The 24,715-nt window shown below is 37.7% G+C and overlaps 1 protein-coding gene across 2 annotated transcripts in view; it reads left to right on the top strand.

The window, feature by feature from the left end:
- IGF2BP1 (insulin like growth factor 2 mRNA binding protein 1) overlaps positions 1-24,715 on the top strand; it is a 61,517-nt gene that overhangs the window by 25,341 nt on the left and 11,461 nt on the right. The window contains exons 3-7 of one of the 2 annotated variants that reach the window (XM_015810476.1): positions 12,742-12,790; positions 17,122-17,173; positions 18,487-18,550; positions 22,237-22,518; positions 24,059-24,193. In XM_015810476.1, the coding sequence (XP_015665962.1) occupies positions 12,742-12,790; positions 17,122-17,173; positions 18,487-18,550; positions 22,237-22,518; positions 24,059-24,193 (582 nt within the window). The remainder of the gene's footprint in view (positions 1-12,741; positions 12,791-17,121; positions 17,174-18,486; positions 18,551-22,236; positions 22,519-24,058; positions 24,194-24,715) is intronic. The other variant, XM_015810477.1, reaches the window with a different exon arrangement.

Raw genomic sequence — 24,715 nt, 5'->3', positions numbered from 1 at the left:
CATAGCTACCCATGGAAACTTCATCACCCACCAGTGCAAGGAAAGCTGCTGTGGTTCAGAATACCTCACTGCCCACGTGGCAATGTAAACCCATTGAGACCTGGAAAAACTTACCACCCACTTGGCCTGCCAGCATACACAAAGTACTCTACTTCACTGTTTTTCTCCAGCTGTTCACAGGTGCACACATTCTTCTTACTGAGACCGCCTCATTCTCCCAAGTGGACTTCATTTTTATGTTCCTTTAAAAAAACCCTTCTCTTAGTCTCTGTTCTCTGGGGCTGAAATTGAAACAGGATTTTCACCCCCAAAGCTGAGATACAAGTCTCTCCATTCTGGGACTTTAATCCTTCATGGCTGAAAATCCTGCTTGGATTTTGGCATGGTCCTTTTTCAGCCAGCCCCAGAGAATAGAGGGAGGCTTTTCAGAGGCAGTAGCTTGTAACTACCCACTGTCTTACTGGGGAAGCTAGCAGGGAAGATTGTAAATAGTGACCACCTAATTGCAGAGCATTTTGCAATTGGTCATAAATACATATGGGAGGCCAAGAGCGGAGATCACAAGCACGTAATCACAGGGGTGCTGCAACAGCTGTAACTGTGGTCACTTTTATATATTTCTTTGTTCAGCACCATCATAACTTTGCATGGTCACTCACTCAAGGACTGTGTGAATTAGACTTAGGCATACTTGAAATAAATAAGTCATGCTGAACTTTTCATATTGACTTCAATGAGATCTACCTGTTTCTGGCAATCTGAATCCTCACTAATATTTTTGTTAGTCGATGTGATTTAAATTCTAGTACATATAATTGGTTTTGCTGCTTCAGATAACGTTTTTTTCCATCATTAAACAAATATGAACATAATAAAGGTAAAAGAACATACATAAACATAGTAAAGGTAAAAAAAATATGAAAATCATCTTCTGATATTACTCAAATACAGTATTAACAATGGATATGGCCTGAATTAAGAATTAACAGTTTGAAACATTAAAAGAAAAGAAAAAATACTCAGAAAGATATGTAATGATCCAAACCAGAAAACTTTACAAGATTGCGTAACAATCTTATGATTTACTAATTTCTCTGAAATAAAAACCCAGAATCATGAGATGAAACATTTTTTCAAGACTAATGATTTTCTGCTTAGGAAGTTGATATAATAAAGTTAATAAAGAATAATGAATGATTCCTTGGATATTTTGAAAACCCAATCAACAAATAGAAGGATGGGTAATTTCCAATTGAATTTCTTATTTTGAAGACTAAAATATGTTCTGAATTGATCATTTTTCTTTGCTAGTTTTTACATTTATCCAAGTATTTGGAAACAAAGATGATTTTAAAAACAAAAACAAAAATACATTATGGTTACGCTAGATACCTCTGATGAGGTTTGTAGTGTAAATGAAAAGGAAACAGTAATGTGTTTTTCACTGGAAAGAAAGCTCTGCCTCATTTTCCCCTCTGCCCCTTATTTTTTGATGGGGGGATGGAAATTGTAATGAAATCTCTTGCTTGAATGCTGTTCCATGTCCCCAAATGAATTGAGGAGCCATTGTTTAAGAAGTCTGGAATTCAAGGAATGCAGTATATAGGAAGGGTCAGAGGGATTTAAGTTGATAGAGGAAAACATGTGTCTAACCAATTCCTACCCCAGCCAGTGCTGCCAGACATCTACAGAAAAAGTGTGTGTTGGGGAGGGAATTGGGGGTGGGAGGCAGAGAGAATGGATATGTTGTGCAAATCTTTTCTGAGGAATTCAAACTTTACATATAACATAAAGTAACTGCCTCCATAGGGTGTTAATCGACTAATTACTTTCATTAATAATTAAAATATGCCCTCCCAATTTCAAGGTAAACTTTTCCTTACTTTCTCTTGCCAAGTTTTGTGGGTCATAAAGAACAAAAAAGTAGCCCACCCCAAACCCTAAAACATGAGCCTTTCTTTCCTAATTTCTTCTTTTTATATTTCAAAGTGAAACTTCTGATGCCTTCCATTTTAATCTCACTGAAGTAAAATTAAAGATAATAAATTACAGCAGGCTTCCCCCCCCCCAAGATCTTGCATCTATCAGCTGTGGTGGCATAGTGGTTAGAATGCAGTACTGCAGGCTACTTCTGCTGACTGCCGACTGCCTGCAGTTTGGCAGTTCAATTCTCATCTGCTCAAGGTTGACTCACCCTTCTATCCTTCTGAGGTCGGTAAAATGAGGACCCAGATTGTTGGGGGCAATATGCTGACTTTGTAAACCGCTTAAGAGAGGGCTGTAAAGCACTGTGAAGCGGTATATAAGTCTTAAGTGCTATTGCTATTCCTATTCTGCAGTAGTAATGAGTTTTAGCCTTGTTCTGGAGAGCATTTGAACCTTGCAAATGGGTATGATAAGTACTGTTCTGATTCCCAGGTGTACATTTTGTCCCTATTTAATCTAAATATTTTATTTCATCCTTCATTTTGTTGCCTTTCACAACAATCTTCTATAACATAACACCAGTGTCAACCCTCCCAACAAAGGTAACAGATAAACATTTAAAAGATTATGGTTGGTTCAGTGAATGTTGTAATTCTTTCCAAATTTGATGGTAGAAACATCTATTAAACCCAGTACCTAGTTTATCGTAAAACCAAAGCCATAACATGGTTATTTTGCTTTTGGTTTAGGGAGATTTGCAAAATACCTGATTGTGGCTTAGGTTGTTGTTGGAAATCAGCTGTAATCACTTATTTAGCAAAATGTAGATTTAAATACCCACTGAATAAAAGAAATAACTCTCAGAAATGCCTATATCAGTCAAAATGTTTTTGCCTGGTGTCTAAATAAGGTCAGTGTTGGCACCATGTCTTATTCTAAGGACTTAGCAAGGACCCATTTCCCTTTTCTATGCAGTTAATGCTTGTCTGATGGAGGTATTGTGTGGCAAGGGGTTCCAACATAGTGATGAAGAACACACATCTTAAAACAAAAAAAGCACTTTTACTGTATGTTTGTATGGTATACCTTGAAGAAATCATCTTTTCATTCAAGAATCTTAAAATTACAGTGGGATATACATATAGGCAACACGTGATGGGTATGTTCTGTAGGGGTGTCCCATTGACATCCTAGCTGGCCTATATATAAGCACTCTTTTTGATTCAGCATAGCTCTCTTTATGTTCATACTCAGTTTTGAATCACCAAAGATGGAAGAAAAGAGGATGATGATAACACCTAAACAGCTTTAATTTTAAATAGCAAAACTAAATGCAAGAACAAATGAAAATAAAAAGAACAATTGGACTTGGAAATGAGAGAGAGAGAGAGGGAGGGAGGGACGGAGAGAGAGAGAGAGAGAGAGAGAAAGAGAGAGAGAGAGAGGGAGGGAGGGACGGAGAGAGGGAGAGAGAGAGAGAGAGCATTAACACTCCTTCAGTAAACTCGAACAACTGCATTTCTCTCAAAAGCCAAGATCAAGGACAAAATACCGGTAGCATAGGGTAGGGTTGGGATAGGTCTCTAGGATGGGATGGGTAGGGTAGAATCTCTAGAACGTGTATTTCAGAAGCTGCTACTAAAAGGATCTCCTAATTGATTCCCTCATCCTACTTTCAGGGCATGTATTTAAGTAATGAATTAGATGTACAAGACAATCTTTGATTCACTGAATGGCTGTTAATTGATTTTTAAAATCCTGTTATTAGATTGACAGTTATTAATTAATTAATTAAATCCAGAGACTGCCTAACTTCAGAACAATTCTGGGTGGTTTAAAAAGAGTAGAAAACAATAAAAAGAAGAAGAAAAAAGTACACCTGGATAACCATACTACATATATCGCAAAACACAAGCAACAGGAGCTTTTCAGTCACCCTGTCCAAACATCTGGAAGAACAGCCAAGTTTTGGAGACTTCTGGACATGGGAACCTCACAAATCTTTTGGGGAGGGTGCTGTTCCAGAGCATGGGCACCATCACAGATTTAAATGTTTTAATCTGATGCATCTTTGCTCAGTTTCCATGTGCTTCAGACTTCATTTGTATCTCATTTTTATTATTTTTTCAAATAACGTAGGATGGCGAACATATCCAACACATCTTCCTTCAGTTTTCCACCCAACAAAAACCCTGTGAGTTAGGTTTAGACTGAAAGAATGACTGGCCCAAAGTCACCCAGCTGGCTTTCATGAATGGTAAGGCAGGACCTTTCTAACCTGGTGCCTTAACCACTACACCAGATTGGCAGATGAATTTGCTTGGAGATTACTGTGGAGTGAAAGATGTACATCCATTATTTCCGGACAAAGTTCAGGCTTGCAGCTATAATTTTGTGTTTTAATAGAACCTCAAATCCAAACTCGATACAGAATAGTACTCAGGTGGGAGAGAATGAATAAAAATGTAGAATATAGCCTAGGAATGTATTTTCTCTCTTTTACACTGGTTTAATTTAGGGGAGAAAAGTTTTTATTACTTTTCCTCTTCCTAGACAATTAGGTCTGAAACCCTTCTAATTACAAAATATTGCCCAGCTGCATTCTTGGATGTATTGGAGGATACCATAGCTCATTGGCAGAATACTCACTCTGTATGCAAAGGATTCCAGGTTTATTTAATCCTTGCATTTCATGTATACCTGGGAAAGATTGCTCTGAGACTTTGGAGAGATACCGCCAGCAGTATAGATACTGCCAGATAGACTGGTAGTTTGATTTGGAATAAGGCAGTTTCGATAAAAAGGTAGATTACCTATTGTTCAATAGAGTACTCTAGAGCCCAGCTGTTGTTTTCCACTGCTTTCATCAGTTGGCACTTTCCAAATGTATTGAATTGTAATTCTCATGATTTGTATTTGGCATACAAAGGTCATCAGTTGGCAATGGGCTACTGTAGCATTATTGCCAATTCCTTCTAAAAGTACAAACAAAATGCTGTGATTTTCATCTGTTGGACAGTATTTAGGTTTGAAATATTCAAACTCTTAAAACACTAACGAGTAATCTTGTCCAGGTCTCTCTTTCTAGATATATTTTATCATTTGTTTTATCAATTGTTATTAATTGTGTAATGAAGAGCATTATGGCACATAGCTGCTAAGGTCTCACAATTTTGATTGTGATGTGTGGCATAAAGTTGATACCTAACCTTTTGGAAATACTGAAGGCACTGCTTCCCAAACATTTTCCTTAGTAACCCAAAATGACTTATCAGAAAGTCTTAGCAAAGTTTGAGGATCACATGTCCATTCCTTAAGCATTAGAGAAACTTCAGACATTGGCTAAATGGTTGTAATTCAAGGATTACCTATATTATAAAAACAATGTAATTGAATATTTGTCATTTCAACAAATTTCCATTAGTAATTTCATCAGTTTTTGTCTTAATGGGAATATTTTGGGAGATTTTCAAGTATATTTTAGTAAATATGGAGGTCTTCAAGTCAGTTTAAATGTCCCTGTTGTGATGGGTAAAGTGTTCTTGTATCATTATCCAAAGGAAAAAAATCATGTTTGCCCAATTTTGGGTAATGCATTTAGGTTTGGGAAGTATTGACTTAAGGGATGTGTCAAGAAATATTTATGTCATCTGTAAAATGGCTAGATTGACAATATAGCTGTTGACCAAATATCCAATCATTGTGGAATTTCAAAAATGTTTAAACACTCTTGTTCTGTCTTTTTGTTTTATAAGCCTTATATACCATCAAAGAACTCAAAAAAGAATTAGCCAGAATGAGAAATAACCCAGTGAATTATTGCTATATATTACATATAAATTGTGCATGCAAATAAAACTAGTTTCCCATATTTTGTGAGTCGGTGGGAGGTTAGCTGCATAAATTACAGAAACTGGCAGGGGCCAATAGATAAAATATTATTTGTCTTGAAATATAGTCACAGCAGGTAGATAATGATACATATGGCCATGGATCTGTAATAGTATTTGCATTTCACCACTCTAAATCGCAGCTGTTTAGTGAATTTAGGGACCTCCTAGAAGTCTGATGGAATGGACATGTTCCACCTGTAGTTGTGTGTGGCAGCTGTTACAGAGCAATGAATTATTTTGGCACTGAAAATTCTCCCGGTTTCTATTTTGAGAAGAAGGCATTACAAAGAGCAAAATCGGGAAATGAGAAGTAGCTATTTCCCTTTGCATCTGAGGACTTATTAAAATCCTCTGTTGACATTATTCTTTTTTTTCCTCTTTACTACATCTTTGCTTTAGTCTTGCCTGGCTGTTAAAATATGCTTATAGACAACCCTTAGGCTCTTTATAGAGATTCTTTCTCTTCTTTATTAACCTCCTGAGATTCAAGCTGACGCTCTCCAAGTGTAATTTTGTTCACCACATCTTCCAACAGATGGGATTTTCAGAATGCTCTGGAGAGTCAAGAGAGGAGACAGGAATCTAGTCCTAAAGACAAGAAACATTAGGGAACTGGATATAATGTAGGATTTTCCTACAGGATGTGGTAAACAGCAAGAACCAGAAAAAGCTTGGCCAATGAGTTTATGGTTGCTAGATTCCGTTTTCACTTGGCCTTTGGCCAATATTTGGGAGATAATGCACATTGCAGTATAATATTAAGGTAAACATCCTATTCAGATTCAAAGACCATTCCTAATGGTTTTTAATGAAATGGACACAGTACCTGATGGCTGCTTCTATAGCTTAGTTGTTTTAAAGAATATCAAGATATTGAAACTAAAATGTCTCCACTAAAATGGTTGCATTAAAAATTGAGGATCCAGTTATATGAAAAAAATGAAAACAAGCAAGATGCTATTTTTAAAATTTCTGTGTCGGGTGAGGAATTGCATTTATTGGGAAGTTATAATTAAAACAATATAAATATGGCAGATACAGAATAGGAGAAAAATAAACCTCCAGAGATGGAAGTGTTAGGCAGAAAAGGTGTTAGGCAGGAAAGAGGCGTGCTGCTTTTTATTATCTTGTAAGAAATCCCTGCCAATTTAATTCCTGTGTTCTTGCTGCTGTGCTGTGGAAGAGGAGATGGTGGGCACGTTTTGGATGAATTGGGGAATGCTTTGATTGCATTGAAAACAAAACCTTCCTGTTTACCCAATGGGTTTCAAGAAGGAAATATAATTATATATGAGTTCTGGATTTGGCTTCATGAGTATCTACCCTATGATTGCATTGTTCTTTGTATTATTTCCAAATTAATGGAAGTCAGTAGTCTGTAAGTATGTACCTTTGTCTGTTTGTCAAAAGGATAACTCCAAAAATCAAACAGAAATGGACCATACTTGGTGTGGGGGAAGATGGTGTTTGAAAATGTCCAAATCTCACAAAAGTGCAAGGAAGGAAAAAAAAGTCCAGAAAGCAATCCCTGGTGCATCTTTTTGGAAGAGGCAATTGAACGGTGGCTTGGTGTTCATTCTTCTATTCCACGACCATATCTTCTTCCTTTCTATCTTATGACCTAGAGCAGAAAGAGGAAAGAATTCCAAGAGTTATACTCTGCATGCTTTCCTTACGTTTGTTTCTGTGATCTTTTGCAGACAATATTCTTGGAATTTTAGTGTTAACACCAGGAGACTGGTGGGGTGTTGTTGTTTTTTGATCCACCAGTTTAATTTTTGTTTGCATTTTGAACTATTGATCTCAGGTTAGAGATCTTGATACTTCCTGCCTTTGCATGGCCATATTAATACCATTAATTTATGGGCAAACAGACATTTCTCAAAAGCACCATACTATATATACCTGTGTGGCAAAGAGATAGTACTCTTGCAAGCAAGTCTTCGGATCCCCCTTAAATCTTGAAAGCATCCCAGCAAACCCACCAAGTTACAGTTTTCCCCTGTTGGGTCTCCAGAACTGGTATGTTGATGAGTTGTTAGCACATCTTGCCAATCAAAGCTATTAGTTCAATAGGGAATTTAAAAAACCGAAATTTCACATAGCATGATTTGAAATGCCAGTTTTGTGCTTTGATCACCATTTTAGTATTTAAAGTGGGAAGTTTTGTGAAGTTTTGTGCTTGAGATGGTTCAAAAATGAAATGTGTTTTATACGCCTACACTGTTGTCATTACTAAAAAATTGTATGTTTCTTTCATGGTATATATCAAACCTGGATTGTTATAGGTTGCCTGGATCCAGGAGAGCCATTTACTCAGTGCATTATGCATGTCTGGCTTAGACCCTACCATGATTCTACTCAGTTGGACTAAAAATGAACCATTTTTATCTAGGAAGTGAATTTCTAGGAACTTAAAAAAGACCTCAAACACTGAAATCATGAATCTCCATATGGTGGTCAAAGACAGAACTGCCATTGTTCATATCCACAAATTTGACTGGCCTATTTTGCATATTATGAAAATTGAATAATCTGCCTTATTTTCTGTTTTAAAAAATTCCAGGGCATTTCACAGGACAATAATAAAATCACAATCAAACCGAAAATCAATAATAGAAACAAATAAATATCTCTGATAAAAAGCTGTGGTTTGGGCAATAGAATATTGTCATCTTCCAATTTTGAACATATTTCAATGTATTTTTACCAGCAATTGTGTGTGTGTGTGTGTCTGTCTGTCTGTCTGTCTATCTATCTATCTATCTATCTATCTATCTATCTATCTATCTATCTAATTATCAATTTTGTCTCTAATTATACTAAAAATGCAAATCCCGGGTATATTCATGTTGATGGGGAGGCGAGATGCCACACTCACAATGGGGGGGGCATAGGACAGGAAGCACTGGGGGACCATCCTACAGCAATGTGTACTCAGATACGTCCAAAGCGGGCAAAGAGAATGACAACAAGAGAGGCGATGATCCCCGAGCGTACGAGTATACAGATGGATGTGAGACTATTAGAAGCAATACGGTCAACTGGGGCGGGTAGACCGGTAACACATTCTATGAGCACATAAACTGCCGGTCTTATAAGCAGGCTTTCGAACCTCTGGCATTCCACTCTGACAACATCGGCAGTTAGCCGACGAAAGCTAAGTTTATCAAACAGTTGTTAGTTTATTAAACAGTTGTTTTTATATTTATCCCGGTGTTCGACTATTTTTCTCAACACACACACACACATACAATTTCCAAATAAAAATACCTTATTACTATGCCAACTACTTTTTGCCTGTCTTATTATATAAATGATAATTAGTTTAGGATGATCCTTGATGGTGATTGGTTGCTGGCACTCGTGTTCTGAAGCCTTAAATGCTCATTGTTTGCTTATGCATGAATTTATCCTCCTGAAACATCAGGGGAGCATCTGCCTACTTGTTCATATGTCCACTCTTCCAGTCAGTTACTGCTGCTGTTTCTCTTGTACTTTTCTGTCCTGACTCATGTGCTTTCTGGCACAATGCACTGCATTGCAATTGAGAATAGGCAAAAACAAAATATAAATGGCCTGAATGAAAACAGCTAAATCCAAGCACTATCTAGGACCAGGTCACATGGCTACTTCTAGTTAATAGAGACTTAGAATAACTTGTACATGCTGAATATATGGGCATCCTTAATCATAGTCGGTAGTACATGATGCTTAATTTGCAGTTTGTCCCTTTGTTGCCTGGATTGTTATTACAAATGTAGCACATGAGATGGGGAGGCATAAATTTTTCCTCCCCAATTTGATTGGAATTAAAAACCTTCTGCGCTGTTTGGGCACTTGTAGAAATTGTTTCGTTTGTGTGATGCGTTAAAGTTCCGATTGCATCAGTAAGAGAAGAAAGAAGCTTTTCTATCCCTCAAAATATGATTTGAAAAAAGATTCCCCCGCCATAGATGAACATCTATACTGAATATTAAAAAAAGGACATAACCTTTTGCTCCCTGCTAGGTGTAGCATGTCCTTAGGACTGTCATGCAAATAGGCACTGCAAATACAATCTGCATGCAGATTGGTTTTTGTTTTGACAATAAGAGAGATATTATGATTCAGAAAAAGAACGGAAAGGATTTCTGTTTTCTTTCTTACCTACTTGTCTTGATAATTGTATTAAATGATATGGAAAGTTTGTTGGCTGGTTGATTTCCTGTCTTTATTATTTTTAAAAATAACTCGGAGCAGTGAACACATGCAGTACTCCTTCCTCCTCCTATTTTCCCCATAACAACAACCCTGTGAGGTGATTTCCGCTGAGAGCGAGAAAGTGCCCCAAATCACCCAGGTTTTCATACCTAAGCAGAACTAGAACTCACAGTCGCTGGGTTTCTAGCTAGCACCTTAACCACTAGATCAGCGATGGCGAACCTTTTAGAGACTGAGTGCCCAAACTGCAACCCAAAACCCACTCATGTATCGTGGGTGGGCGTGGCCCATTGGATGGGTGTGGCCAATTGGGTGGGCATGGTCAATTGGGTAGGTGTGGCTGCAGTGGTAATGGCAGACTGGGTGGGACTAAAAAGTTCAATCAACCAATTCCAACTTTGCAAGATTTTTTTTCCCGCGAGAAGTTGAAATTGATTGATTGATTGAACCTTTTTTTTTTCCACACAGCGGTGGAGGCCTAAAGCGAAAAGGTTTTATAAAACCCAGCTACAGGCCTAGGACTGGGTCGATGGCACGTGTGCCCACAGAGAGCTCTGCGTGCCACCAGTGGCATGTGTGCCATAGGTTTGCCACCACAGCACTAGACCAAACTGGTTCTTAGGAAATTGGAGATCAGTCTCTTACAGATTATCTTCAATTTTTGAGTGTATTAATCCTTCTTGCCTCTTAACTCGCCTTCCAATCCAGTTTTTCTTTATGTTCAATCTTGGTACTGAAGAAAGAGGTGCTATCATCTTGCCAAGGAGAAGAAAATGAATGATAGAAAATTGGATACGGCAAGCAGGAAATAGGAGAGAGGAAATTGAAATGCAGAGTTTTTCATTTTATTACTTTATACTCTTTTATTTCTTGGCTCTGCAATTCCTTGAGGGACCCTATTTTTTAAGATAATATGATGGTTAGAATAGGGTTGCTGATGGATTTTGGAGAAAGATGTATTGTAGAAAAAGAAAACTTTGGGGATACCATGGGAACAGGGAAGCCTGCTGGATGGTTGCATTATGTTTAGGATGATGTCCATTCTTCCACAGTATTCTTTTTATTTATGACTAGCTGTACCCGGTCACGTGTTGTTGTGGCTCAGTCTGGTAAAAGCGTGTGTTGCTTTTACGTCCAACAGATGGCGCTGTTTTTCAAAAAAGCATGTTTTTACCTGTCACAGGTGTGACATTTATATAATATAGGTATATAAAAACACGTGCATATTCGAATGCAACGTTGTGTCAAAATTTCAAAGCAATCGGTGAAGAACTTTCAGAGATTTAAAATTTTGAACAAACGAACATTTACATTTTTATTTATATAGATTAATAGTTTTTAAATAGTTCATATTTGTTTTTAACTGGTTTTGCTCTATGTCCTCCCAAAGTCACATTTGTGAAATGGGCAGATATATAAATTTGTTGAATAAATAAATAGAATAACTTGGGTAGCTATTAAGTTTAGATCCATGTGTATCAACAGAAAAGAACAGTGAGACTCAGTTTGTTAGATGTGGCAAAAAGGAACTTTTACAAAGTTTTATAGGAAAGAGCTCAAAAAACATCTTTACCAAAATATTAAATGCTTAATTTAATTCAATAAAGTCCATTTATAAGCTATCATAACATATTTCCTCTTTTGTATCAGTATAAACTATTTGTCCCTTAAATGATCACCCAAATGATTTGCTATTTTTTATCTAGAAGAACTTGCAGTGTAGAGAAAGCTGCTTTCTCACAGTTTTTGTCAAGGGCAATTATAACTCTGAGATAATACCCTATATGAGAAGTTCTATCTAATGCATTCTCCATTTGTATATAAACTTATTTACTATCTTCAGTATGAAACATTTGTGCTACTTGTAAATAAACTTCTTTTACTGAGCTACCATAGTTGGATTGCAGACATCCAGACAACTGTTAGATGGCAGCAGATGGTTAGAATTTTCTATGTTCTTTGCTGATATCTAGAAGTCTTCTGTAGAGAATGTATATGTACAAGTAATCCTTCACATATAACCACAACTGGGATCAGAATTTCCTTTGCCAAGCAAGGTGGTTGTTAAAACGAGTCATATCTGATTTTACGAGCTTCATGTTAAATGAATCACTGCAGTTTTTAAGTGAATCACATGGTTGTTAAAACCAGCTTTCTCTATTGACTTTGCTAGTCGGAAACTAGCTTGAGAAGTCAAAAATATATTTTTTTAAAATCACATGATCCCCAGGAGGCTGCAACCCATTGTAAATACATGCCAGTTGCCAAACACCTGAATTTTGATCACATGCCTATGGGGATGCTGCAGTGAATGTAAGTACAAGGATATGTTGTACCTCACTTTTTTCAATGCCAGTTAACTTCAAATGGTTGCTAAACAAATGATTGTAAATCGAAGATTACCTATATTTGTATATGTATGTGTTTAATTTTATATCTAGATCTAATATATTTAATATACTTAACACACATATAATTGAGAAGAGTACACATATTAATGAGAGTTTATCTTTTCCTTTGATTCTCTTTTCTGGTTTATTTTGTACTTTTAGTATCTTGATGTTCCATTTGTTTAGTAAATAAAACCTAATGATCACCTGGACTTTTGTAAGGCAGCTCTTGTATACTGTAGCTATATTATTGTATGTAAATGATAGTTTTAAATTAAATTAACATGCTGTTAATTTAAATAATTTTCTTCCTCTTCTTTTCCAATTAGGAGCCGCAAAATTCAGATAAGAAATATCCCACCTCAGCTTCGGTGGGAGGTAAGTCTGATGATATGAAAGAGAATGTGGTCTTAACACCCAGCCAGGAATGGTTTTTGTTGTAATTCAAAGAGTTTTGGTATCTTTTGAGATATGTGTCTCTGACAAAATATAAGAAAATCTCCTCCCTCTGTTTCCCATCTGTTCTCCTGCTGCGACATCTACTAGGAGAGAACAAGAAAAAATATGACTAGTTTTAACCAGATTTTCCAGTTATATTGAGTTGTTCAAAATAAAAGCAGAATATAAATCTAATAATAATTCCTAGTTGATAGCTATTCCTTGTTTTCTATTGTATAAGGATGCACCATTGTTCCCTATCCCAAGATCATTAAACAGGGGTTACAGAATGTCATTGATCAAGAGTTATCTGATGTATAAATTGGCTTTAGAAAGGGGGGTGTTACTCGAGATCACATTGCCAATATTAGATGGATCATGGAAAAGGCACATGAATATCAAAAGGATCTATATATGTATTTTATCAATTACAGAAAAGCTTTTAACTGTGTAGAACACAATAAGCTATGGCCGGCTTTGCATGATCTTGGTGTCCCAATCCACCTGATCAGACCTATCAGATGATCAAAAGGCAATAGTGAGAATATTCTATGGTGACACAGATTAACTTTAGGATCAGTAAGGGAGTTAGACAGGGATGCAGTTTATCCCCATTTTTGTTTAATTTGTATGCTGAAGTGATCATCTGTAAATGAGATCTGGAACTGTCTCATGTTGGAGTGAAGTTTGGGGGAAGAACCATAAATAATTTGAGATACACAGATGATACAATATTATTGGCTGAAACTAAATAAGATCCAGAAACAATGATCTGGAAAATCAAGGATGAAAGTGAAAAAGTAGGATTGAGTCTTAACTTCAGTTAAACAAAGATAATGACCACAACTGCAGATGACATGAGATATTTAAAATCAACGAGGAAGCAATTTAGTTCGAGAATTTATCTTCCTTGATCAAAAATTGTTCATGATGGCAATTCTATTCCTGAAATCAAACACAGGATAACCTTAGGCTGCACTGCAATAGTTAACATGAATAAGATCTGGAAGAGCAGAGATATATTGATATAAATATAAAAGCAGCCTAGTTAGAGCAATAGTCTTCCCTGTAATCAGGTATAGATGTGAGAGTTAGACACGAAGAATGGCTGATCCGAAGAAGTAGTGACACCTTTGAACTTGATGCTGACATAAATTATTGCATATACCATGGATTTAGCCAGAACAACCAACAGAGTGGTGCTGAAGCATATACAACTAGATACATCCCTGGAAGCCAAAATAACAAGATCACATCATGTATGCAAAATCATTGGAGAAGTTAATGATGCTAACATTGATAATATCAAAGCTGATACAAAGATGGACATCCAACAACTGAAAGAAGCGGTGCTTGACAGGATAGCTTGAAGAGCACTTGTCTATAAAGTCACCAAGAGTTGGACATGACTGAATGGTTAAAACAAATCTTTCCTAAAAACTAAGTTCCCCTTTAGTGTCCAGTTTTTGAAATTATGAAGTTACTTATCTTTGTTTAGCCTTGTAAAAACCAAGATAGAATACAGGTAGTCCTTGAGATATAACAGGCCATTTAATGAATGTTCGAAGTTATAATGCACAGTCCAAAAGCTACATATGAATCCGTTTCAAAGTTATAACCCCTGCGGTGCCCCCATGGTCATTTGCCCTTATGACAGATTACAGAGATACTACAGTACTATAGTGACAGGATGCCATACAGAGAAGGCCCATAGGCTTTGGGGAACCCAAGGGGCAGGGAGCAGAGCTTGGGATATTTCAGAGAGTGGGCCTGAAACAGTTGCCTAGAACAAGAAATGACTAGTACCTCATAATCTGAAATTTATTTATTGTGATAGAAATCAACCTAGACTCCCTTTCCAGATTCCCACTAAGAATAGTTAATTGCAGAAACATTTTAGTAATTTCAGTGTGAACTTTGCCTTTTTTCTTCATCACAACAAACTTAAAATAAAATGGGATCTAAAGTGGGAATCAGTTGCTGCAATGAACTGAGTGTTTATCACGTTTATCACTTATAATCCAAACTGTTTCAATATTAAAGTGTGTTCACCTGTCCAAATGTTATAGAAGAAGACATTTTGGATTTGTTTGTTGGCTCAGGTAAAGGCAAGTGCAGAAAGGTCTATAATAATGTATAGTGACATTATTTGGATTTGCATTGCCAGTTGAAACCCTTGGCTGTCTCTAGTTTTTGTTCTTTGTTATACATTTTGGGGGGAAAGTAAAAAATACCGTGTTTCCCCCAAAATAAGCCCGGGTCTTAAATTTATTTTTGGTCCAAAAGACTCATTAGGGCTTATTTTGGGGGTGTGTGTCTTATTTTGCAGGCAGAGGCGCGGAAGGGAGGAGGTAGGGCCATTGCAGGTGGGGCAGCAGACCTGCTGGAGGACCAGGTTGGAAGGCGGGGCCCATCACAGGAATACAGAGTTTTGCAAGGTACAAGCGAGGTAGAAGATACTTTTATCGCACCAAAGCCATTTAGTCCGAGGTGACCAGTGAATGTGGTTTCAGCTTTTACGCTATCCCTTGACTATAGAAAGGGCCTAATTCAGGGATCACTCCCCTTTTCCTTTAGCACGGCCCAAGCTCCCCGCGCTTCTTTCTAATTCTGCCTCAAAGCCTCCGTGATTCAGTTCTCTCCCCACCTTCCCAGCATGCAGTCCTAACCCGGCCCCCTTCCTTCAGCTACCTCCTCCTCATCTACCTATTTCCACCCACGAGGATCAGGCTTTCTTTCTTGTTTGTTTTTCTCCGTTTTCTTTTGTTTTTCCTCTGTTTTTTTGCATGGCTTTGAGGCAGAAGCTGGGTGAGCTTCAATTGCCAGGTGTGGCATCTCAATACTGTCGATTTGCTGCACTGCAAAAGTTTTCCTCATTTACTTTCTCAGCACCAGAACACACCCCATTCTGAAAGGAGAGGGGAGCACCGCCCTTTGGCTTATTGGAGGGCTCTGCCCGGTTTGGCAATTGGCTTACGGGAGGGCTCCTCTTCAGGCTGGTGAATGCTGGGTGCTGAAGTTCTGTCTGATTTAGTGAAGGGAGGTTTAGCAGGCCAAGATCCAATCCAATGTGTGTGTGTGTGTGTGTGTGTGTGTGTGTGTGTGTGTGTGTTAGTGTTAGAGAGAGGGAGGGAGGGAGGGAGGGAGGGAGAGCAATCCGATCCAACCTCTGTGTGTGTGCCTGTGAGAGAGATCCGATCCAACCTCTGACCCAGCTCACACCGCCAGCGAGTGCTGCGGACAGTGCAGATTTGGCAGGCTGCCGCCGCCACTGCTGCTGCCATGGAGCAAGCCTGACTCCTCCTGGGAGTCCGGGGCCACAGCGTGGCTCCACCTGCTGAACCTCACTTGGACAGAACTTCAGCACCCAGCATACACCAGCCTGAAGAGGAACCCTCCCGTAAGCCAATTGCTAAACCGGGCAGAGCCCTCCAATAAGCCAAAACCAATGGGCGGTGCTCCCCTCTCCTTTCAAAATGGCCCATGTTCTGGTGCTGAGAAAGTAAACGAGCAAAACTTTTGCAGCGCACCACTCACAGCATCGAGATGCCACACCTGGCAGTTGAAACTCACCCAGCTGCTGCCTCAAAGCCATGCTAGAAAACAGTTCCCGAGAAGAACAAGCAAGGAGAAAGAAAGCCTGCCCCTCGTGGGTGGAAATAGGTAAATGAGGAGGTGGTAGTTGAAGGAAGGGGGCTGGGGTTAGGACTGCATGCTGGGAAGCCGGGGAGAGAACTGAATCGTGGAGGCTTTGAGGCAGAATTGGAAAGAAGCGCGGGGAGCTTGGGCCGTGTTGAAGGAAAAGGGGAACAATCCCTGAATTAGACCCTTTCTAGTCAAGGGACTGTGTAAAAGGTGAAACCACATTCACTGGTCACCTCGGACTAAATGGCTTTGATGCAGTAATAATATCTTCTACCTCATTTGTACCATGCAAAACTCCGTAGTTCCTGTCCCTCCCCCCCAGCTCCCCCCATCCCCTCCTGGGCTCCCTCATGTTCCATGCGAGAGACCTCAAGCTGGCCACACACATCACCCCTACCCTTCGGGTAACCACAATGCTATGACTTTTGGGGTAGGATTTATATTAGGCCCAACCCCCAAAATCAAGCTAGGTCTTATTTTCTGGGAAACACGTTACCTCTTCAGGTTTGTGTTGCTTTGTATAATTTTAAGCATGACTTAATTCCTCCCTCTTTTCTATGTCCATGTCTATGTATCTGTGTCTCTGTATGTTTTTAACTGAGTAGGTTTGTTTTTTATCTGAATAGGTCTTGGATGGTTTGCTGGCTCAATATGGTACTGTGGAAAACTGTGAACAAGGTAAGTTTTCATGAGAAGGTTTGGGAAATAGAGGTAGTCCTTAACTTAGGATGGAACATCCCCCCCACTCCAAAAATAAAGGTACTTATGATCCAATTCTGAACAGCCAGACCCCGCCCCTCTAACAGTAACATGACAGTATTTTGGGCAAGCAGCACCCAGCCCACATTTATGATCACATAACCACAATTTATTATCTTTTTGCTGAAAGCAGGCATGTACTTCTAATTTTTGGCAGAAATACTCCATAGCAAAAAATGGGTTTGCCTAATGACCACTGCAAAAAAAAAAAGGTTATAAAATTAGATCAGTCATGTGATGACACACTTTATGCCTGTCATGACATATGATCATAATTGACAAGCTCTGTTGCAGTCGTAAATTGAGGAATGCCTGTATATCTGCGTCTATCTTAGTGCCACAGATTGAAGGAGGAACAGCTAGCTTAATCCTAAATTTGTTTACTCCAAAATAGCTTCAATGAACTCATGGAGAGATACTTGTGAGGAAATATCTTTGTGTTGTTAGTCGATTCTGATTCATCTAATCCTGCATGTTTGCTAACAGCGTGTTCCATCTCATTTTCTCAGCTGCTGTTAGTATTTTTTAAAAATAAAATGTGTTTATTTTTGTCTAAGCAAATACATTCGTTACATGTATTTAATATATCTTAAGATACATTTAATATAGTTTTGGAATCGAGAACAATGCTTGGACATTCTAAAAGAACAAAAATCATCGGGCAAAAGTTAGATCCAATTTGCACATTAGCATAGAAGGTAAGGATGTGGTCAGCTTGTACTGGAGTTCTCGAAATTAAGTTGCGAAGCATCTCTATGTGGGATCAGCATATTGCCAGAACATGGCTTCCCCCACCATGTATTGTTTTCCCATACTCAGGAACTCAAGTAATGATGGGGAAGTCGAACTCTTTACTGCTGCATATGAAGGAAGCATTCATGAGATCTTTAATTCCTTGAGATGAAAAGATGGAGTATAGTTTAATTGTGTTTAAATCTTAAAAAAATTGACCATGAATCAGTACCCGGATTAAAATGTAAAGCTAAAATAAGGATTTCTAAATAATGATGAGATAAATAATGTAATAGCCTATTTTTCTCATATACTTAAGCTATAGTGAGTGAGAGGTACACACATCCCACTAATCCAAAAATAAACAAGTCATATTACATGTTTTTAGTATTCTTGGAAAAGTGAAGATTTAGCTACTTAAATAGCTAAGCTATTTAAACCATAAAGTGTATTTTAACTAAACTAGATACATTTTTCTTTCTTTCTTTTTTATTTGCAAGTGAATACGGATAGCGAGACAGCAGTTGTTAATGTCACCTATTCTAACCGGGAACAGACCAGACAGTAAGTTTAAAGTTTTATTAGTTATAAGTGTTTCTGGTTTGGTATTTTTGTGTGCGTATATAACCCTGCACAGAATACTGAACTCAAAGCTAGCAGAAAGGTATTTATATTAGCTGCTTCTGACAGGTTGTTAGATCTGCAACATGTTTATGATTTATTTATCAAAGAATCTGTGTCTCACCTAATTATAGTTTATCACTTGTATGTAAGATATCCTTAATCAGTGCTTCTCTGAAATCTTGGACATGATCAGGGAAGGATTCTCTTAATTACATATGTCTCTTTCTGGGGCTGAAATATTCTAAGAGAATTTTTTTTTAAAGGAGAACAAATAGAGGCTTGCAATCAAGGTATATATTGTTAGATATCACTTATTTTTGTCTGGATATATTGTTCCATTCTCAATTGGAAGAGGAGGAAGTTCTTAACAATCCTAGATTAAAGCCTTGTCACATATCATCCTCACCATCACTATCTTCTTTGTGGAGCAGTCCAGGAGTTCTTGCAGAAAAAGGTACTTCAAATAGTTAGAGAAAACTTGTTCTCTAGTAAGTGCATGTAGGAATGCTGCTTTAATTGAATATTGCTTTTATGATTAATTAATGGATATTTCTTTCATCAAACAACAAAACAGTTCAGATATGATCTCTGGCAAATTCTGTGATGTATTAAATCTTACTTAGCCATCTAAAAGTAAATGTTTCCTGTATAGAATTATTTGCTGTCCTTTCTTACTGCTCCACTATGTGGAGGCAATGTGTAGAATTCATGGAACTTGCAGGAGAATTTTAAACCTAGGTTTCAGATGACAAGATTTTAACAGAGTGGCAAATGTACATGGGATGCTTGGTTGCATATCAGATTGTTTCATGCTGGGTTATAGTTAATGTTAACACCCCATCTATGGTTAGCTTTATGAACTGCAGGCCATTATCAAAGCCATATACAATCCTTGATGTCTTTGAGTTGTTCTCCATTTAAGGTGCTCTTCCTACAGTTTGGGACCCATCAGAAAATTAATCCAGCATAGTTTTTGCTGCCCTAATTCCCAGTCGCAATTGCCTCTGTTCTAGCTTGCAGCTGGGGGGAGGGGGGGTGTCAGTACCCTCATTTTCTATGCAGCAAAGGCTGCCCTTCTAGGCAGGTTCAGACAGAAGGAGACACGTTTATATATATATATATATGTATGTATGTATGTATGTATGTATGTATGTATGTATGTATGTATGTATGTATACTTTCTAACTAAAGAAATTTTAACATGATAAAAAATACATATTTTAGAAAAGAAGTAAAGTAAAAATAGTGATGAGATCAGACAGAAAATAATAAGGAAATAGAAAAGCAGCTTCTGATCTTACAAAGTTATAAATGCAATTATACTTTGCCCTCTGTCTTTAAAATTGCATCATAATTTCCTTCTCCCCATAGTCTGCTGCAAAGGGAGGTGAGTTTAAAGAATTATACATATGCTTCCCTGTGCCCCAGTCAGGATAAGCTTAGCCATCTGTCATTACTCAGTGCTCCTTGTGACGGGAGAAAGCCCTGCTCTACTGCCACCCACCCACAGTGTTTGTCAACTATTAATAAGTCTCCTTTTGAACACAGGTTTAATATTTTTCTTGAAAGTCTGTGTTAATTGAATAACAACAAATGGGTCCTAATGAGGGATCTGCCATGAAGCAGCAGAAGACAAGCCAGTTCTTTTCTCTCCCATGTCTCTCCCCCCTCCGCCTCCTCTCTCTCTTACACACACACACACAGCCTCTCTCTTACTAGCCCTGTTGGTTTGATTCTATTTGGAGATTCACATAGAGACCTAGCAGGTTAACAGAGGAGCTCAGAAGGAATATTTCAAAGGGATCTTTAAAATAATATTTCAAAAAGTCATACACTCACCCTGTCCAAACCAAAATGACTAGAGTCACAGGAAATATAGAGCATGTTTGTACCAATATAAAGTGGTCAAGGTAAGATTGGCTGTGTTGTCTGCTTAAGGCATCAAAACAGCTAAGGATGGTAAGGCTGCCTCGGTTATGGCTGGATTCAATATGAAAGTAATGATTTCAGGACATGGCAGAGAAAGAGGTTTCCAGAGTATGCCTGCTTTGTTTAGGTCCACTTGGAGAAAGGCATTTTGTTCCCTTTGGTCCCCTGAATGATTTTTAGTTTTCCAAATGTGTTAGTCACATACATTTAAAATAATGTGATATATTAAGAATAGAATTAACAGAAAAAGTGTATGAAGAAACCTTAAAAGTGCTGTTATATAGAAGTTTTTTAATCACCCAGACATAGATGACATAGAAATAACAACAACAACAACAGTAGTAGTAGTAGTAGTAGTAGGTGCAATCCCAAAACAACTGGAGCACCACTTGAACATCCTTGGCATTGACAAATTTGCCATCTTTCAATTGCAACAGGTGGCCTTACTGGGAACAGCTTCCATCTTGAGATGATATCTGTAACATGACAAATATCCACCTTTGCTTACCCCAGGTCCTTGGTAAGGACTTGATAGGTAGACAAAAATGCCAAACCCAGTCTAAACATCTGGCTGACTGTGCGAATAATAATCATAACAACAACAACAATAATAATGTGGAAACAGCAGAATAGAAAAGAAAGAATTGGAGAAAATCACAAAATACCAAGACCTGCAAGCAGAAGTAGTATGACTGGCAAAGCAAAGATAGTGCCAGAAATGATAGGTGCCTGGATGCAATCTCAAAACATCTAAAGCACCACTTGAACACCACTGGCATTGACAAAAACGCTATCAGTCAATTGAAAAAGGCAGTTTTACATTCTTTGACAAATATCTTTATCATCACCAAACAACATTCTATCCCAGATCCTTGGGAAAGACTCAATGGATGGATAAAAATACCCAATCCAGTCTAAGCATCTGACTGATTATGTGATGAAAAATAATAATAATAATAATAATAATAATAATAATTATTATTATTATTATTATTATTATTATTATTATTATTATTATTATTGAAGGAATTAATAATGAACTATTTTTTCCATGTGTTACATTTTCCTTTCCTTTTGGCAAAATAAGGGGGGAGATTGCATTGGAAAAGATGAAGCAGCATTGATTGTGAGATGGGAAGGTGGTTTTCAGTTTATCAGTTTAGAAAAGGCTTAGTTCACCTACTATACTATGATTTTAAACAGCTTTGTTGGCTTTTTATTCTTCTTCTTTGTATATGATTGATTTCGATGTAAGTCTAAACTTACTTAATTCCCCATAACGTATATCCAAGGTTGGCAGCAAAATGCCCATAACTTTTCAAATAAGAGAAATTGCTAAATTTTGCAAGCTTCTATTTTTTCACATCTGAACTCATGCTATTCAGTGAGAATGGTGAAAAAATCCTTTTAGGATATTTTTTCTAAAGATTCTTTGACTCCTTTTGCAAACTTTGGCATGGCTTCTAGATTGCTGGGTTGGATTTGGGTATGGATGGTGTTCTTTAGTCTACATAAGTGTTGGATTCCTAAAGGAGGCTGCAGGACTGATATATAAGATACAACTAAGATATTTAATAATAAAATCGCTAGCCCAGGGCTGATGGTAACCTGCCCCTTTAAAATTTCTCCTTAGCCAGCGTAACCTGCCCTGTAAACAGATTAGTTCTCCTTCCATTTTATCTCTCTTTCTTATCCAGAGCTATCATGAAACTTAATGGACATCAACTGGAAAACCATGCATTGAAGGTCTCTTACATACCTGATGAACAGACTGTGCAGGGTGCAGAGAATGGACGTCGAGGTGGTTTTGGAACACGGGGTGCCCCACGGCAAGGTTCTCCTGTGGCTTCAGGAGCTCCTGTGAAACAGCAACCAGTAGATATCCCCCTTCGGCTTCTTGTTCCTACCCAGTATGTGGGAGCCATTATTGGTAAAGAAGGTGCCACCATCCGCAACATAACCAAACAGACACAGTCCAAGTAAGATATTGTTTTGTTAGGAGCACTTTAGCTGCTTTTTCACTTGTTGCTAAATTCCATACAGGGCATAAAGCAAATTCAAACTAGAAAATTACATTTTGGCTTATGCCACATCTATACATGGTATCTAATTTATGAGATTGCCCAGAATCAGTTTGAAATTTGGATTGAAATGGGTTTCCTATCTTGGTTCATTGTTCGAAATTGGGAACCGAAAAGGAAAGTGAAAAGTCTTCAGAAAACAAAAAAATTCCTTTCCAAGGTCAAGATGAGGCCAATGTGAAAGAGGCCAACCTTAATTAAAATTACAGAAAAGCAGCTAGGAAACAAAGAGAAAATAAATGCATCCTCAACAACTCAATTCAGATATAAATAAGCAAGAACCTGAATTTTGGACACTATTCTTTAACAGAAAAAATTGTATTTCCCCTGCTCTTCTTTCAAGGAATATATATTGCTGCCTCTCCCTTTTTCTGTAGTATCCCCACACTATATAATATTGCTGGGATGCATAGTGACCATAGTAATTCAACAAAAATTTGAAGCAAGCATTACACAGCCATAATCCAAACTCAAATCCAGTGTCTGTGTCCTCCAACTCTGGTGAACATTTTATAGTTTGGAGTTCCAAAAGATCTGCAGGGCATCAGATTGTTGTTTTGTGTTACTCTGATTTCAAGTTTCGTTCTTTGTTCTCTTTCCTATGAGAATGAATTGGGAGTTATTTGATTTTCAGCATTTCTGTTGCTAATTTTTTTTTTTAAAAAGGCAGTTGAGCACATTTGGATGATATATTAAACTATGGATAATTTGAAGAGGGAGCTTATAATGTTGCCACAGCTATGTTGATAAACGAGCCCATATGCCTCAATGTTCTTCATGTATATGTTCAGCACTGCATCCAAAGATGGCCACTATGCTGAAAAAGTCTTGCTGTAACAGAGATTCTCCAGCATGACGAGTGGAGAATCCACCAATGGGTTAGCTTCGTCCTCTGCCCGTAGAGACTAAGTCAGCCAAGTTGCCTCCTAGTGTATGTTCTTCTAGTGTATGTTCTTCTAGCACCTACATTTATATTTCTGTCACAGAATCAGGCATTTTCAAATTCTATTACTTTGATTTTCATGTTATTTTACTATTATAATAACTGTGACTGCTGTTTTTTATTCTTGTCGTATACTGTTTTACCTTTCTAATAAAATGCTTTCATTAATTTGTAGATTACTCAGTGGCCTATATTAGGCTATCTAGAGCAGGGGTCTTCAAACTTGGCCTGGCTGAGGAATTCTGGGAGTTGAAGTCCACAAGTCATAAAAGGACCAAGTTTGAAGACCCCTGATCTAGAGGAAGTGAATAAAATTAAAATACATATGCACCCAAATTGGGAATAAATGAGAAATGAGGCATTGGAGATATTTTGTAAAGATAAGGATTACAAGATTTTGAAGCAACTTAAATCAGTTTCTGATTCCTTGGATGTATATCATTATTTATGTGTTCAAATTGAGTGATTTCTTGCTTTTCTTTGAATCCACCCTAGAATTGATGTGCATCGGAAGGAAAATGCGGGGGCGGCAGAGAAAGCAATAAGCATCCATTCAACTCCAGAAGGCTGTTCTGCTGCTTGCAAGATGATCTTGGAAATCATGCAGAAGGAGGCAAAAGACACCAAGACGTAAGATAGGCCATTGTTAGTGCCAAGATTGGCGGGCCTTTTAGGAAGGCTACCCAGAATTTTTTTTTCTAGCATTGCTGCATGAGATCCTTTCTCATTAGAGGCCAAAATTGAAAATGGAAGGTTCTGTAGCCAGTTTGTTTTGCTTCTGAGTGCTTGCTACTATGTTGTTGTTTTTTTGCTTTCACAAGTCAGTTGGATTTCATGGATATTGTCTATGAGAAGGAGCTCAGTAGATATATTGGCTCCTTTAAGATATATACCTGTATACTTCTTGTAGTTTTTGCTCCCTAGTTTTGAAATTCAGAAAAAACTGCAAGTTAAGAATAAGACAAAAGTTTACTTAAATGTAAATAGAGTGATGAGAGCATATTGGCAAGCCGCTTTGAGAAATGAAAGTTTCTTTTGCCTCTTTCTTTTTATTTATTTATTTATTTATTGAATTTATATACCGCCCTATCTCCCTTACGGGACTCAGGGCGGTGAACAGGCGATAATAAAAACCACAATAAATATACACAG

The sequence above is a fragment of the Protobothrops mucrosquamatus genome, unplaced genomic scaffold (assembly GCF_001527695.2).
Source record: "Protobothrops mucrosquamatus isolate PMUCROS unplaced genomic scaffold, P.Mucros_1.0 scaffold10, whole genome shotgun sequence".
Classification (NCBI taxonomy): domain Eukaryota; kingdom Metazoa; phylum Chordata; class Lepidosauria; order Squamata; family Viperidae; genus Protobothrops; species Protobothrops mucrosquamatus.
The sequence above is the reverse complement of the archived record's forward strand: the minus strand, read 5'-3'. Positions and strand labels throughout refer to the sequence as shown.